Source organism: Lipotes vexillifer, unplaced genomic scaffold (assembly GCF_000442215.2).
Source record: "Lipotes vexillifer unplaced genomic scaffold, Lipotes_vexillifer_v1.1 scaffold356, whole genome shotgun sequence".
Lineage (NCBI taxonomy): Eukaryota > Metazoa > Chordata > Mammalia > Artiodactyla > Lipotidae > Lipotes > Lipotes vexillifer.
This window is the reverse complement of record NW_006797342.1, coordinates 2,748,554-2,765,444: the sequence shown is the minus strand read 5'-3', so window position 1 is coordinate 2,765,444 and position 16,891 is coordinate 2,748,554. Positions and strand designations below refer to the sequence as shown.

At 48.4% G+C, this 16,891-nt stretch overlaps 1 protein-coding gene across 1 annotated transcript in view; it reads left to right on the top strand.

Annotated features, from left to right (window-relative positions):
• Positions 1–16,891, top strand: part of DCDC2C (doublecortin domain containing 2C) — a 123,135-nt gene that overhangs the window by 33,764 nt on the left and 72,480 nt on the right. The window contains 3 exon segments of the mRNA XM_007472265.1: positions 52–189; positions 4,034–4,076; positions 16,403–16,529. Coding sequence (XP_007472327.1) covers positions 52–189; positions 4,034–4,076; positions 16,403–16,529 — 308 coding nt within the window.

Below are 16,891 nucleotides of genomic sequence, written 5' to 3'. Positions count from 1 at the left end.
GATGTCATGGCTCTTAAGTCTCTAGCTCATTTTTTCTTTCTTTACTCACAGATTATTTACAATGAATGGGCATCTTCTGGACAGCTCAAAGGATCTGCAAGACAACCAGTTTTACGTTGGGGCAGGACTGGAGGCCTTCAAGTATTTCCCTTATTGGAAGTCCCCAAAGGTCCCTGGTGAAGTCTAACAGTGAGCACATTTCATTTCTTCCCTTCCTGCTTAGTAAAATTTGCCTTTTCCCCCCAGCTCCTCTCCCAAATATGGTCAGTTTAGGTATCTGCTATTTTTCTGTAGTGAAACTTGATATTATCATTTTATATATGATGCATTTTTTTTGTTTGTTTGTTTTTAATACTTTCTTGGCTGCGCCATGCGGCTGTGGGATCTTAGCTCCCTGACCAGGGATCGAACCCGTGCCCCCTGCATTGGAAGCACGGAGTCTTAACCACTGGACCACCAGGGTAGTCCCTATGAGGCAGTTTGGAATTTTCAAAATCTTTGGCATGGAGGAACCACTGCTGTTGGATAGAGCCACAAGGACAGTGAGATCCTGTATTGAGTCTTTCTGTGGAGTTCCTGGGGTCTCAGAGGTCAAGAGTCTAAACGTACAGGATAGAGAGCTGGCCCCAGGCCACGGTCATGGTAGCCCACGCTCCATCTGGCACAGTTTCGTTTTCTTAATTCTACTTGCTTTTCCTTATCTAAAACAGAGTGTGCAGGCTGGCAGTCTCTCCTGGTGAACAAAGCAGTGATTTTTGTAGTAGATCCTGGACCTGCGTAACAGGGCACCCCCCAGTGTGTGCATCTGTGGATGCGAAGGAACGGCTGGGAGGAAGATGAGACGGTGGGGACTCTTGTCCCTTCCCCTGAGATAATGCGACGATTGTCCCCGCAGTCTCCGGCTTGCATCTAGGATAGGGCAGCTGAGCACCAGTAGTGAAGGCACAGTGCTGTCCTGTAGGCTCAGGCCTGGGGGACGCCCGGGGTTTTCCCCTGAGGTAGACGAGCCCAGCATTTGCACTCGGAATTGCGTCCTGTGTCCTGCCCTGATGCTCACAGGACAGAGCAGGCTCTGTATGTGCAGAGAGCCCTTCTCATGGTTCCCGGTCCTTGAGGTCACAAGATGAGGTGGTCTGGTTCCATTCCCAGGGCAGACTTACACTTGACACCTCGTGGTTTTCCGTGTCTCACCCACCCTGCTTTTCAGGGTGTGTTTGTATGAAAAACCTCAGTATTCCCAACTCCAAATATCTGTAGGTCTGTAGAGTCCAAATCCCTTCCTCACTTTCCTGATGTGCTGGCCAGACACGGACGCCTCTTTGTGAGTCTGGGGCTCTCGGGGCCACAGCTGCAGATGAGCTCCCGAGTGCCTGCCGCCAGGTGTCGGGGCTGGATCGGGCTTGGCGGAGGGTTGGGAAGGAGGCTGACCTGCCGGACTCAAGGTCTGCGGTTCACACTGATCCAGCTCTTCAGTTTGGGTCCCAAACGAAGACCCCGGGATGAGGACTGTGGCTGGGCTTGTTGCCTCTGGGTCAGCCGGGAAGGCGGGCGTGGGGCATGGGAGGATAGGCCGGCGGTCAGCAGATGCACTCTGCCAGGGGCCAGGCCTTGAGCTGCACGGGACCTGGCCATCCCCACTTCTCCAGCGCCGGGGTGTCGGGCACTCGGGGGCGTGTACACACGAGCCCAAGAGTTCCTTCACACGACGGTCGGTATGGTTTTTTTTTTTCTTTTCTTTTTTCCTGTTTTCTTTTTTTTAATTTTTAAATTTTATTTAATTAATTAATTATTTTTTTTTTTTACATCTTTATTGGAGTAGAATTGCTTTACAATGGTGTGTTAGTTTCTGCTTTATAAAAAGGTGAATCAGTTATACACATACATATGTTCCCATATCTCTTCCCTCTTGCGTCTCCCTTCGGTACGGTTTGTAAGGCGGGCACCAAGCACCGCTCCCCGTCTCCAGGTCTTGCTGAGACAAGCCAGTCTGGGGGATTTTGGCCCCTTGGCTGCTTAGTCCCCGGGGGTGCGTTTGACCCCACTAATGTCGGGACTATTTGAGGGCTTGCAGGAACCCTCCCTGTCGGGCTTCTCTGTCGTGCTCTTATGGTCACTGTGCTGAGAACGAGGTGTCAGTTTTCATCTCGCTGTGGGGCGGGCAGGTGGCCTCAGCCTCGCAGGTGGTAGGCCTTCACCCCACCCCGAGGTGCCCTGCAGGAGCTCGGGGTGCGTTTGGGAGACTTGAGACGCCACCGGGGGAGCAGTGTCTGGGGGGCCTTATGCCTATTTTGGCTCTTGTTCTCTTAGGTTTTCTACTTTAAGGCTCCCTTTGTCCTGTTGACAGATGGTGACCCCCCAGCAGTGTGATATGCAGGCAGATGCTTAGGTTAGAGTCCTGCCCGTGCGCCTGGTGAGCGTGGATATTTCCTGACTTTGTCGACACCTTAGTCCGTTGCTGACGGTCCTGACAGCATGGCGGGTGGAGACATGGTGGGGCTGTCGGACTGAGTTGAACGGTTCTCTCTACTCTGTGTCGGCTGCTCCCTGCACGAGTTCCTCTGCCTTCCAGTGTGTTTTGTTTCTTCCCATCTTCTGTTCGTGTGTTGAACCCTGACCTGAATCTGCTGGTTACGTCAATAGCTTTCTCCCTCGCCAAAGAGGTTGGGCTTGGGGTGAGCAGAGTCGGTAAGAGGCTGAGGTCCAGTCACCACACGGGGAGTAGACCAAGCAAGTGCTGGGCTGCTGGAGACGCACGTTGGGGAGACCTCTGCAAACGTGCATGGCAGAGGTTGGAGTCGGTGAAGAATCAGAAACCGCACGTGGATCTGCATGGTTGTCAGGCACAGAAGGAGAGCGAGAGCTCTGCGGTGGGGTAGAAAGAGGATGGACTGGGTTTTGGATCGGATTTTGGTCTCAGTCCGTGTGCTGATCAGCTGCGGGGCATTAAGTAAACCCTCACGTTGGGAGCCCGGGTTCTTTACCAGCCCAGGGGGAGCAGTAACGTTTGTTCTGCATGTCATCGTGAGGGCTGTGTTTGCAAATGTGATTAATCCACTGTCAAAAGCTTAAAAATGTTAGGGTTCCCCTCCTCGCCGCCCCAAGATCATATAGAAGCTTTGGGGCAGAGGTGCCTGTAAACGCACGGCCTTAGGTCAGACGCCCGCCTGCCTCCCGCCCCCGTAAGTGAGGAGCCATTGGATTTTCAAGGGTTTCAGGGAAGAGGCAGGACCCAGGAGGCTCCAGCTGGGAGCCCTTGGGGACCAGTCCACTCTGGCCAAAGGGGTGGACGCTCATGGCACAAGCATGGCTTCCCAGGCATCGGGGGGTGTGTTCAAGGGCCAGCTGGGGTCCTCTTCACCCCCCCACACCTACTAGCCCCAGACCTGCCCTCCAGCACCTACACTTGAACGTCTTCCCATTGTCACAGTCTTTGCCATTTGCACACCACAGTCACACACACCGGATTACCTCTCTTTTTCTTAAGAAACGCACTTTTTAAACCTTATTGTGGGTTTGATCTGTGAGAAATGTTTTCATAATGCAAAAGCACGTGTCAGCTACACTGGAGCCTGAGGCAAAAGGAAAAACCGATAATACTCATCCTGCTTTCATTTAAAATTTTTATATTTCGTTCATCGTGCGTTACTTTTTGCATTTTGATTTTTCAAGTGCTGCATTCAAGTCGTGTTTATCTTGATGACCGGCTTGTTTGGTGTCCCCTTAAATTTTGCACCCAAGGCCAGTGTATCACCTACCTCTCTTAGCCCCTTCCCTGCATCATTTAAATAAAACTTTAAAATACTAAATAATAATAAAAAAAAGATTTCAGGGAAGGGAAGTGAACAGACTCCCTTGGGGCCCTTTCTCCTGAGCCTGGGAGCCGCTGTTGATGTGGGCTTGTGTCCTCTGGGGACAGAAAGCGCCTTCCTCGTGGTCGGTGCCTCCTGAGGCTGACGCAGCAGTCGACATTTTTGTTCAGATGTTTTTGGCTGGGCTTCACACATTTCAAGCTTGACTCTCTTTTGTTTTTTAGAAAGTACTCCGACATTGAGAAGTATTCACGAAGAAAGAAAAAAGTGAGTCCTTGTTAAAAAGGGCTGATGACAGCCGTGGTTGACCCTGGTGTCTTTTGTATGGCTGATTCATTTTGCTGTGCAGTGGAGGCTAACACAACATTGTAAAGCAACCATACTCCAATAAAAATTAATTAAAAAAAAAAAAGGACACACGACAGGCCGGCCCCGCCATTGTAGAACGAACTTCTCAGCACAGGCTTGCTCCTGTGAATGAGCCGAACAAGGCATCAGGTCTATCCTTGGAGCTCAGAGTCTCAAGGGCTGGGAGGCACACCCAGGTGTTAGTGATGCAACACAGTGAGTGTGGGGATAAAAAGACACACAGGTCTTCTGGCAGTGGTAGGAGCAAAAGGCCTGGCAGGAGCTGGGAGGAGATGTCAGGCAGACTTGGCAACTGGAGGAAGGTACAGAGGGGTGTGCTTGTGTTCATCTGCACGCACAGTCTGACATTGCAGCACAGAGCACAGGCCGAGCAAGACAGGTAGAAACCAGACCTGGGCGGCTCCGAAGGGCCCTTATCACCTGTTTACATGATGAAAACACCCCAAACCAGCTTATAGAATCAGTACTTTAGCGGCTCTACTGCGTGAATATTCATCCAACAAAGCTGTTGAATGCCTACCATGTCCTTCCTGGCTTTCTAGGCCCGTCACCGGCCTCCAGGCTCTCCAGGCGCTCTCTATTCTTTTCCAATATCTGGCAAACAGCCTTTGGGTTTGCTTCCCTCCAGTTGCAGCCCAGATTTCTTACCCACCACTTATCACCTTCCTGGAAGGAGCTTTGGCTTCCTTACCCCTAGGGGCCACCTTGCATTCGCCTGGTGAAAGCCTAGTCATGGAGCCCAGCCCCTCGCTCTGTCTGCACTTGCCCTGAAGGAGCTCAGAGTCCCTGCAGGGGATAACACAGCTGACCTGGCCCTCTTCACACCGAATTCAGGCCACAATCCTTACCCAGCCGGCCTGCACCTAAAAAGCCTCACTACTAAAAAAAATACTTTTCTGAATAAGTTTTGCTAAATGTTGTTAGGAATTTTTGCACGTCTGTTTATAAGTGAGACTAGCTTAGAATACCTCTTTCTCTTGTTGTCTGGCTTCTGGTGTCAAGGTTTTTCTGAATTGATTCTATTGTTATTTTGGTAGCTCCTCGAGCTTAGTGATCATTTTATTTATTTTCGATTTTCTCTAAGGATTGCATTTAGTGTTAAGTGTTTGTTGGATGAGTGAATGAGAATCACTGAGAAAAATGATAGACATGATTCTGCCCTTGGGGTGCGCTCCATCTGGTGAGGACAGACACGTGGACTTAGGTCATGACACAAACTTTCTATGAGTAAGTCACGTGCATAGGGTGATGGTTGGTAGGCTGGGGAGTGATCCACACGTGGAGCTCAGCAAAAAGGTGCAGGTCGTGAAGTGTGATTCAGAGAAGGGGGCAGACAGTCCTGGAAGGGAAGACGCCTGCGTGAACACACAGGGTTCTAGTCCCGCAGTTATTCTTTTCTGCCCTCCCCAGTGTTTTCATGTATGGTGTGGGCACCGAGGTTTGAATGATGACTTATTTAGCGTGAAGAGTACAAGCTTGAAATCCCGTACTTTCATGGTTTTGGAAGCCTCTGAGCACACAGGTAATTGAATCCGTCTGCCGACCCTGTAGTGCGGGCTTATCGCTACCTGCTTGTGTTATGTCCTCATTTCATGGTGTTGTTGTTTTGACTTTGGCTCCTTATAGGTAGGGATGTAATTTTCTTTTCATTATATGTTTAAAATTGGTCTAAAATGTGAGCATGTTTGTTCCGATATTGTCTGCATTCCCTTTTCTCTTCTGGAAATTGATCACTGGAAAATCAATGGCTTTTGATGATGATGTTTAATACTTTGGAGCCTTTAACAGAATGATCACAAACATGGCATAAACTGCAGTGTAAAAATGTGTTATTTTAGAAAGGTTAGATCTATCACTGAAGTTCTTCTATGAAGTCAGTGTGACAAGAGCATATAGCAGGCATAGCAAGCACATTTTTTTCTAGAAAACAGAAAGCCCTAGAAGAAAACAGAAGGCATTGACTTAACAAAGGTTGGTGTACAGATACCTGTCAAGGGCTTTACGGTATCCGTTGTCCCTTATGTCAAGGTCTGTACGGTATGTGGATCTCAGAACTGAGTACTGAAGGAATCCTTGCCCCATTTGAGGAGTGGGCTGCATTGCTGAGAATGGAAACTACTCCACAGGCCGGGCTCCTTTGTTTGGCTGCAGAAGCCTGGATTTTAGGATTAGTCACGGCAACTATATTACGACAATTATATTTGTTCCTTTATTTACTTGTTCCCAATTTTCCACATCTAAGTTATTAGACTTTCATCTGTTTTCTGCATGAACTACCTCAATATCCTTTTGGAAAGTGGGGGGAGGAAATTTAAAAATCAACCTGGAAACCCAGGACTGCCCCTCGAGGGAGACATTGCCCTGTAGCACGTGAGGGGCTGTCATGGACCCTTGGTCATCTTCCCATTCTAAGGCTGTTAGGTGGGCATAGTGGCAGCTCTCTGTAAGATCGAGTGCTGAGTTTTCTTTTAAAAAATAAGTCGTTTTTAAAAACATTGTTAAAATTAAAGTATAGTTGATTTACAGTGTTGTGTTGCTTTCATGTACACAGCAAAGTGATTCAGTTACACATATATGGGGACACGTATATTCTTTTTCAGATGATTTTCCGTTATAGGTTATTACAAGATATTGAGTATAATTCCCTGTGCTGCAGAGCAGGTCCTTGTTGTTTACCTATCATGTATGTAGCAGTGTGTATATGTTAATCCCAAACCCCTAATTTATCTCCGCTGCCCACTCACTATCCTCTTTGGTAACCATAAGTTTGTTTTCTGTGTCTGTGGGCCTATTTCTGTTTTGTAAATACATTGATTTGTGTCATTTTTTAGATTCCACATATAAATAATATCATACGATACTTGTCTTTCTCTTTCTGACTTACTTTGCCTAGTATGGTAATCTCTAGGTCCATCCGTGTTGCTGCAAATGGCAGTATTTCATTCTTTTTTATGGCTGAGTAGTATTCCATTGTATATATGTACCACATCTTCTTTATCCATTCACCTGTTGATCAATGGACACTTAGTTTGCTTCCTTGTCTTGGCTATTGTGAATAGTGCTGCTGTGAACATTGGGGTGCATGTATCTTTTTGAATTAGAGTTTTGTCTGTATATATGCCCAGGAGTGGGACTGCAGGATCACATGGTCTAAATCTGCAAGTGTTTTCTTAAATGTACTGACAGTATAAAGCAGAGACTCTTTCCTGACTCTTCTATGAACTGAACACAAATACACACAGAGCTTTTGACCTGCAGACTGTCAGACTTGAATGGAGGCATCCGTTGAAGTGTCTGGTGGTCCAGGAAACCTTCATGTGCTGGAGATACAGCGATGAGCTGAGTGTGAGTTTCTGCAAGTGGCAAAGGCAGACGTGCCAGTGAACAGGACACAGTGACTGTAACAGTCCTCACCGGGAAAATGGAATCTGTTCCCTGGCTCAGCCCAAGCCCACACGTCATCCTGGGTTCCACCGGCATCAACCCCTCCCACTTGCCTAATTCCAGTAGGGCAGCAATCCCTCTGCTATTAAACTGCCCAGCTTTCAGACGCACCTGTGTCTCTCCATCAGCACTGTGCAAAGAGTCAGGAAAACCACAATACCTGAGATGGGAAAGTGGGATGCAGGTGGCAGTCTGGGAAGGCAGGCTGGGACCGTCATGAGGGCTGGAAGGGCAGGTGAGACACTTGGATTCATAGGGATCCTGACCTCAGCAAGGGAGTGAAATGAACAGATATGCACTTGAGAATCACTGCTAGTGATGGAATAAAATGTACGGGCTGAAAATGGAGCCAGAATAGCAATAGCGGAGGAGAGGCCGTCCTGAGGCCACTGTAACGCTCCCAGCGAGGGGCAGGTGGCGCGACTGGGTTCAAGAGCTGCTGTGTGTCACTGATTCTGTGACAAGCATTTTCCCCATCTTTGAGGCTCTGAAATACGGGCACATCTTAGGCCGATGGCATCTTGGCCGTTGTGCTGCAGGTTCATCTGTTGTCACGGTGAACTTGGCCACAGCTGCTCACTTTACTGTCTCTCCAGTTGAGGAGGTGCATGGCTGACACTGCACATGGTGAGCTTACTTGCTGTGTAAATGTCCTCGAAAGGATTTTGCTGTGATTAGGAATTGAAATGAAAGTTATTTTATACGTATGGAAATTCATAAAGATAGAAACAGCAAGATGTGCTGTTATTTGTTATTAGTGGGGTATATTCTCCTTCAACTCCATATGTTTTTGCAGAACAACAGCCAGTTCTTTTATGGACCCAGGAAAGGGAGATACCCACACATAGCGGAGCTATCAGCTTCAGTAATCTGTTACTGTGTAAAGAGCCATTCTGGGGACTTCCCTGGCGGCACAGTGGTTGAGAGTCTGCCTGCCGATGCAGGGGACGTGGGTTCGTGCCCCAGTCCGGGAAGATCCCACATGCTGCGGAGCGGCTGGGCCCGTGAGCCATGGCCGCTGAGCCTGCGCGTCCGGAGCCTGTGCTCCGCAACGGGAGAGGCCACAACAGTGAGAGGCTGGCGTGTTGCAAAAAAAAAAAAAAGAATCCGCCTGCTAATGCAGGGGACACGGGTTCGAGCTGTGGTCCGGGAAGATCCCACGTGCCGTGGAGCAACTAAGTCCGTGTGCCACAACTACTTAGCCTGCACTGTAGAGCCTGGGAGCCACAGCTACTGAGCCCGCGTGCCACAACTACTGAGCCTGCGCGCCTATAGCCTGTGCTCCGCAACAAGAGAAGCCCCCGATCACCGCAACTAGAGAAAGCCTGCATGCAACAATGAAGACCCAACGCAGCCAAAAATAAATAAAATTTTAAAAAAAAAGAGCCATCCTCAAACCTAGGGGTGTAAAACAACAATGATTTGTTATTTCTCTAGGTTCTGTGGGTTGGCTGGGTGGCTTGGGCCAGTTCACCGGGTTACTTATGCAGCTGCATTTAGCTGGAGGGTCCGCTGGGTTGTGTAAGGCCATATCACCACATCTGGAAGCTGGTGCTGGTGGTCGGCACCTCTGTTTTCCTCCAAGTGGTCTCAGGGTCCCAGGGGGTGGAGAAATAGGCTCTCCCTCGGTGGAGAAGTGCGGCCGGGTATTCACTTTTCATACTGCCTGTGCATCGGGGGAGGGGCTCTGTGGCCAGGGGCAGCCCACCACACTTGTTTGAGTTTTGTTGCTGAGATTGGTGCAGAGGGTTGCCTCTCATGCTCCAGGCAGGAAAGCACCAGCCTCAAGATGTGCAGAGCAGCTCGGGAGAGGATTCCAGGGATAATGCAGGAGCGCTCTTTCTGTCCCGTGGAAAAGCACAGGTGGCTTTGAGGCAGAAGTGGCTCAGAAGAGCCAGACTCAAGATGTGAAACCTTGGGAGGGTGCAAGTCATTTATTTATTAACTGCCTACCCTTCCTTTTTGCACAGGTGTGATATTGATCAATATCTATGTCTAAATAGTTCCGAAAGGCCTTTTTCAGCAAGTATAGATAGAAGAAAGAGCTTCTAGGTAATAAGGAAGCACCATGACATGGTTTAAGAGGCAGGTTGATTTCTTTATTAGCGACACAGGAAATGACCATGTGTCTTAACGATTCTTGGCATCTTGATTCGGTGGAATGGGAAGGAAAGCGATGAGAAGGAGCACGGGTGCGTCTAGGTGGCCGTGGAGCGTGAGAAAGTGGAAAAGTCAGGGAGGACTCCAGGTTCCCCGGGGCAACGCTGGTGGATGGTGGCGTCAGGAGCAGAGACCTGGGCCCCCGGGGAAGGAGGGTTTAGGTGTTGGTCCGTGTGTGTGAGGAGGTGCTTTGTGCTAGATTAGCACACTCACCAAATGAGAGGCAAGGGGAGATGTGCGAGATGATATTCATGCAGAAAGGTTTTTGTTTCTGTTTTTGTTTTTTTGGAGCAGAGAAAGGTTCACTGCAGGGCCAAGTAAGGAGAATGGGTGGCCTGTGCTCAAAACCCCCTGAACTCCCAGAAAAGTGTTGTTGATGTCAAATAGAATCCCGTATAATGTGTAGTAGGGGACAAACCTGCTCCTGTATTTGTGTGGGATTATCATTGTGGATTCTTTAATGAGTAAAAGGATGAACTTTCTCTGGATCTAACTGGATGCCAAGGAAGTGGGTGAATCTTATCTACATATTATGATAACAGATTTTTTTTTTTTTTCTTAGTAAACCAGTGGCTCCCACCCAGGGAAAGCCGAGGTCTTAAGAGTAAGCGTTCTGGACTCTGACTTCCTCGGTTGGAATCCTGCCTCTGCTGAAGCTCTCAGGGTCTCTGTCAGTGAAACCTGGTTCCCCCCTTTTACTTCCTATTCCCCCCCAGCAGGATTTCTGTCATCAGACTTGCCTCAGTGGGCATGAATTTCTAATTTAAGCTAATATAGATGCCCTAACAGAGTTTAAAAACAATTGAAGAGTCAAGCTGTTTGCTTCTTACATCTTGATTTCCACTGAGCACAGAACGAAAGATTTCATCTTGATTTAGCAGAACTTTAAATCACACTGCTGAAAATGCCCGTTTCCAAGAAAATGGCAAAGAAATCATATGGGTGCATTTTAACTGATTAGCACGCTTGAACCATATTTGGGATGCAGTCTGCCTTATTTGATTGGCTCAGTTCACTTATTGGTTGATTCAAGTATTTGAATGTTGGAAAACACGTCATTAGGAGGCTGCCAATGCCTTAAATGGTCCAATCAACAGGAGCCATGACTCTTTGAGTCCAATGAAAGTAACTGAATGCAGCTACTCTTATTTGTTACATCAAATTCAGTTTTATAGCAACTGCATTTATGGTGCAGTTACCTTCCAAAGAAGGTATCTATTACCTTCCAGAGAAGTTAAGGTTAATTTAATAAGTGCTTAAAATTGCCTTCGTATATTAAAATGAACATTTTAGGGTGCAAGCCTCTGTAAAATATCAGTAAATAGTTAATAAGCATTGTATTTATATCATACCCACAATCAGAATGTTAATATTACCTCCTTCTCTTTGGCTATAAAGCCAAAGTGTTGGTGGCAGACAGTAATGAACTGAGATCAAGCATTGGCACCCTAAGTGTGAGTGCGTGTGGGGTCTGACACCCACGCTTTAATAACTGGGTTGAGACTGTGAAGTTCAGTGTGAGGTAGATACTTTGGAACTGACGTTTGCAGGCTGGTGATGTCAAGTCCACACCACATCGCACAGCAGTCAGGCAGTGTTTGTCGTCATCTTCCAGCAGCCTGGAGATGCAACAGTCAGGTTCAAGTGTTAGCAAGTCTTCTATGTTAATAATTCTCAAAGCAGGGACTGGTTCATTGGTGGAAGACTTTGACCCGCTTTGGAGCCAGGCCGCTCCCTTGGGAGCCAGGGAAGTGCCTTTTGCCAGCAGGCCTGTTGTTTTCTACCTGAGGATGGATTGACTCTGAACTGGCTTGTTATGTTCATCAATTGGACGCTGTCTGATTCATCCCAGGTTACCTTGGGAGGCTGCCTTTCATGTGCCGGAGCCAGATGACCTGTTACAGTGACATTAAAACAGCTAGATTGATTGACGGGGGCTCTGGAGAAAAATAATATTTCTTAAAGCACGACAGAGAAATAAGCCCAGTGTGCCTCAGGTATATTTTCCAAAAATACTTTTAATAGGAAGAAAGATGAAGGAGATTGAAAGGAAGTCCTGTGGCCTTTGTAAATAGAGCCCACGATGATGTCAGAGGGGCTGGGGATGTGAGGACGGAGAGCAGGGGTCGGAGGCGTGATGCTCATTTCCTCGTGTTGGAAAGCAGTGGATTCTGGTTCCCGCTTATCCGCTGTTTTCCGAGAATGGCTGTAAATCCGTGTGGCTCTGACAATTAAAAGACACCAGAGTGTCCACACGTGCCAAGCGCCGGGCGTGTGAAGATGCAGGCCGCCCTGCCTCGGTCCTTGGGGAGCTTTCGGGCAGAGAGAGAGAGAGTTACATAGTGGAAACTGCAGGCCTGTGGCCGTGGAGCTGTGTACAGAGTGGGCTGGGAGCGGGGCCGGGTTTCTCTGTAGGGACAAGATGACACTGGAGTTAGGATCCGCAGGTGAGTTTGCCAGACCCCAGAGGAGGGAGCCCTTCTGGAGAAACACAGGGATTTGGAAGCGCTGGCCTGTCGGGGAATAGCAAGGTGTGTGGGCCCGCAGGTAGGGGCCCCTGTGCCTGGGTGTGGTGCTGGGAGTTTGGACTTCGTCCCGAGGGAAGCAGACCTGGAGGGCCTGCAGAGGAGGTGTGCATGCCGTCCCCTCCCGGACCTGTGCCCCTTCCCTGGAGACCCCCTCCTTGCCTCCCACTGGTCCACCACCATTTCCCCACGGCTCTCAGGACGCAGACCTGCCCACCCATCACGTTCGACTCCAGCATTTCATGGAGTGCTTCTGTCTGCCCCGCCAGGTTCTAAAACCCTCACTGGGGTGAAGCTCTGCAGACCTCATGACCACCCCAAAGAGGCAGTATTATCAGTCCCATGTCACCGAGACGCCTTGGGACAGCGTGGTGGGATGATGTGCCAGGTGCAGAGCCGCTGGGTGAGGGAGGGGACGGCGCTCAGCATTGAGCACCTACTGTGTGCCAGGTCCAGGGTGGCCGGAGGGATTGTCTAAGAAAGTCTGAGACTTTGGGCAAGGCTGCTTCTTCCCCACCGCCAAGTCCAGGATCCGAGCTCCACCCAGGCTCTTATGTCCCTTTCCAGTTCCCGTCACACACCTGTGCTGGGGACGAGCTGGGTGTGGGCCTGCATACACTTCAGGTCCTGTGTGTCTCGTCCCACTCTGCTAGGTGTGGGTGGTCACACTTGCTAGGTATGTGGGTCTAGTCGTACACTTTGTAGGGTCTTAATGTATTTCTCAGGAGTTTATTTACATGTTTTAAAGTGGAATTTGTGTAAATATTTTGTTTTCTTTCTATACTTTTTCCAACTTATATTACAGTTTGCTCTGTTTAAATAATTAAGATCATCTACTTAAATGTGAGTCATTTACAGCTGGTTTCAAAGGTGAGTAGGTCAAGATTCATGCAGGAATGAAAGGGCACTGCAGGGAGTTTGGTCAGAGCCGGCAGTTTGCTTGTCCTGCCGGTGGCGTTGGCTGGATGGACGAGGAGAGGCTGGTGGTCCCCATCACCAACCAGGCAGACAGTTGTCCTGGGATCCGGCTGTGACACCTGAGATGGGACACGAGTGTGTAGGATCCAGTCAGGGACACGTAACCTTCACCTAATTATGCAGAAACACCAAGCCAACCTCAGATTCTTCCTATAAAACAAAAGAAAACAGGGCTGTGTTCTTCAAAAATTCAGTGTCAATGTAAGACGAAGAAAGTCTGAGGACTGGGTCCAGGTAAGAGGGGATGAAGGGGACACGACGCCTAAACACGGTGTGTGACCCTGGACTAGTCTGTGCTCGAGGGAAGGTCCACAAAGGATGTCGTTGCATGGAGACCAGATGGAGTGTGGATGGCGGATTAGCTAGAAAGCCTGCGTCAAGGCCGATTTCTTGAATGGGGTGACCGTCCTGTGGTTCTGCAGGGGCGTCTGTCTCTGTTGTCAGGAAACCACCCGAAAGTGTAAATAGATCATGTGTCTTCAGTACTCAGTCTAAGGGACTTAGCCGTAAATGTGCGTGATTCATGCAACCTCCTCCTATGTAGTTTAGAGAAAATACGTGTTTAATACAAACATGAAAGGAAGCTACTCCTAGCAGCCCCTCACCTTTCCTTGTCTGGAGAATATGCCAGATTTTCAACCCTTCTTTTCCTACTCTGTCTGCATCTTCCTGCTCAGTGCATTGAATCGGCAGACATTTACTGAGCAACTGTTACGATCACTTAATTGAACACACGTACACATCGAGAGCCTGCCGTTCGTTTAGGGCCAGGAATGTGCGGATGGTGGGCCTGGGTCCTGGAACTGCGTGTGGAGGTGTTACAGGACCCGGCAGGGGGCGCCCTGGAGGTCAGGCGTGGACAGGGATTTGAAGGATGAGTCTTAGGTCAGGAGGCAGGGCAGGGGGGGAGTTCCAGGTGCAGCTGAGCTCTGTAGGAAGGCGTGGGGTGTGCAAAGCCTGCGGTGAAAGGGTGTGAGGAGTGGGCTGTGCAGGCAGGTAGGCTTAGAGCTTGAAGGGCGTTGGAACATCCTCATGAAGTTGGGACCACTCCCTGAAGTGTTTGAAAGGTGGGCGTGATCAGGTTCACAGCAGCCCTGTTCACTTACGCATTCAGCAGGTACTTACTGAGTGCCTACTATGTGCCAGGCACTGTCCCAGGCTCTGGGATCCATTATGAGAAAAGCAGACAAACACACACAACCCCTGCCCTCATGGAGAGTCTAATGCCTCATGGAGAGAGGTGAGCAATGAACGTATAAATAAATTATCTGTAAATTGAGTTAAGTGCTGGGGGAAAATATGGAGAAGGGTAAGGAAGGGAACTTTTTTGCTTCTTTTTTTAAGAAGGGGAGTCCAAGGCATTTTATGCTTCCATATTTTTTTCGTTGTCCTGTCGGCATACGATTCCTCTTGTCTGATGGATTGCTGAGGTCAGTGGTAGGGAAGTGCCCCGTTATGAAAGGGGGACAGAACACTGGCAGGAGAGAGAACTGCTGCAAAGTGTCCCAGGGAACCAGTGAGTTAGTACATCCTGCCAGGTCTAACTCTTGAAGGATGGCACCTTCTTTGTTAATTCAGAGAAATTTAAAATGGGGGGAAAGAGGGAGGGAGCCATCAGGGTGGCTCTCGCCGAGAAGGAGAGGTTTGAGCCCACGCTTGACAAGAGGCCAAACCCATGCGGCTCTGATTTCCCTGGATTTCACAGGAATGAGGTGTTTTAGAATCTTGCATTCCCTTCATGTGCTTGTTAGGCAAAGTATGAGATTAAACAATAAAACTGGTTTAATGACGTGATGCCCGCCTTCACCTGCCGTCCTGCTCCCCCGGGAGTTCTTGTTTCCACATCTCCTGGGGTTACGGGAGCGGGTGGTCAAACCGCGATGGGTGTGGTTTGCTCTGTGTTCTCTGCACAGCATCCTCGCTGCTTTTGTGTCCTCGTAACGAGGCTGGGTAATATTTCCTTGCCACTGTCCTCTGAGTGCTGTTTCAGAGATAATAAAATAAATATATGGCCTCTTTATCTTAGAGGCCAAAGATACGGAAAATGCTTGTGACAAGGAGATGTGAGTAACACCCAGAAGAATCTAGTAGGTTTCCCGAATCACAGCCCCCAGCTGCCTCTAAGGCACAAGCACCATATATCATCTTCTGTTTCTAAAACCAGTCCTGCAAAGATCTTGTTTCCTATATTCATGAGCACAATTTCAACTTGCAGGAAAGCCTCCTAAAATAGGTAGAAAGATTTTGCTTGGCTTCTATATATGTGGTTGAAGGACTATTTTCACACTTTAATTTCCACAAGGAAAAAAAAACCCTAGTAGTTTGCATAATACACATATAATGCCATATATAAATGGCACAAGGTAGGTGTTTTTAGTTTGACATTTTCTTAAGTGACACAGAGAGCGCACAAGAAATATCTATTTATATAGTTTTGCCTGTATTCATTTCCAAATACTTCAGTAGAGATGGAAAAAAGGAGAACTAAAAAAGATGGCTTGTATATAAAGATGGGATATATCTGGGATAGAATTGGAATAGAATTGGGATGGTGCTAAGAATTAGTTCATCTTACACTGTGATCTAGCTATGCTTTGTTATTATTGTTTATAGATTTCTTTAGAAATCTAAGTTCCCCTCAATTGTAACCCAAACACGCCTGCCATGCATCAATTTTTTTTTATCAGAGATGCTCCATCCTGCTCTGTGATTCCAGCAGTGATAGTTTGGTGGTTGTTATTTTTATTAGGCTGTAAGGAGTATCTCTAAAGCCCCAGGGACCTCTGCAGACCTGCCTGTCCCCCTTCTAATGCAGACCCTCCTTTCCCAGGCACCACGCGGCCACCTTCATTTGGAAAGAGAATAGCTTCCCTTCCTGGTGAGCTGCTGCCCCCTGGGAGGAGGGAGGGGAGTATTTTTGCCACTTTACAGAAGAGAAATGGAGGCGACAGCGTGGTCCAGATGGTGTGAGAAGTGGGGCCTCTTGGAGGCACCTGGGTCCCATCCCACTGTTCACTCGAGGAGCGTGTGCTTTCCCTGGGCCTTCTCAAAATAACCGATTAGACTCACTGTACGCCTCTGTCCCAACACACTTTTTATTCTTCGTTTGTACCTTAGGAGGATCCCAAGGTGAAAGAAACTCATAAATATGACAACATTCCACCCAAAGCACTGGATTCTATTTTTTATGCCAAAGAAGGAAAGAAGAAACCAAAGGCAGAACCTTTAATCCAAAGCGGGGCAGGTAAAGTGAAATTCTGTGTCTCTGTCGGCAATTCAAAATGCTGCCGGGTCAGGTATCTGCTTTTCCAGACCAATTTCCTCCTGCAAAGATATGACTTGTAACGATCTGATTTAAAAACCCGACTCGTAACTGTCTGACTTGTTAATAAATTGTTTGGCAAGTAGGGCCATGGTAGGGGGGTTAGAAAAGTAAAATTTCAGGACTGAGGGTGATGGGATTCTCCTACTAGGAAGCCCTCCAAGATAAATGCAGGATTTAAAAGTAATTCTGGGGGCTTCCCTGGTGGCACAGTGGTTGAGAGCCCGCCTGCCGATGCAGGGGACACGGGTTTGTGCCCCGGTCTGGGAAGATCCCACATGCAG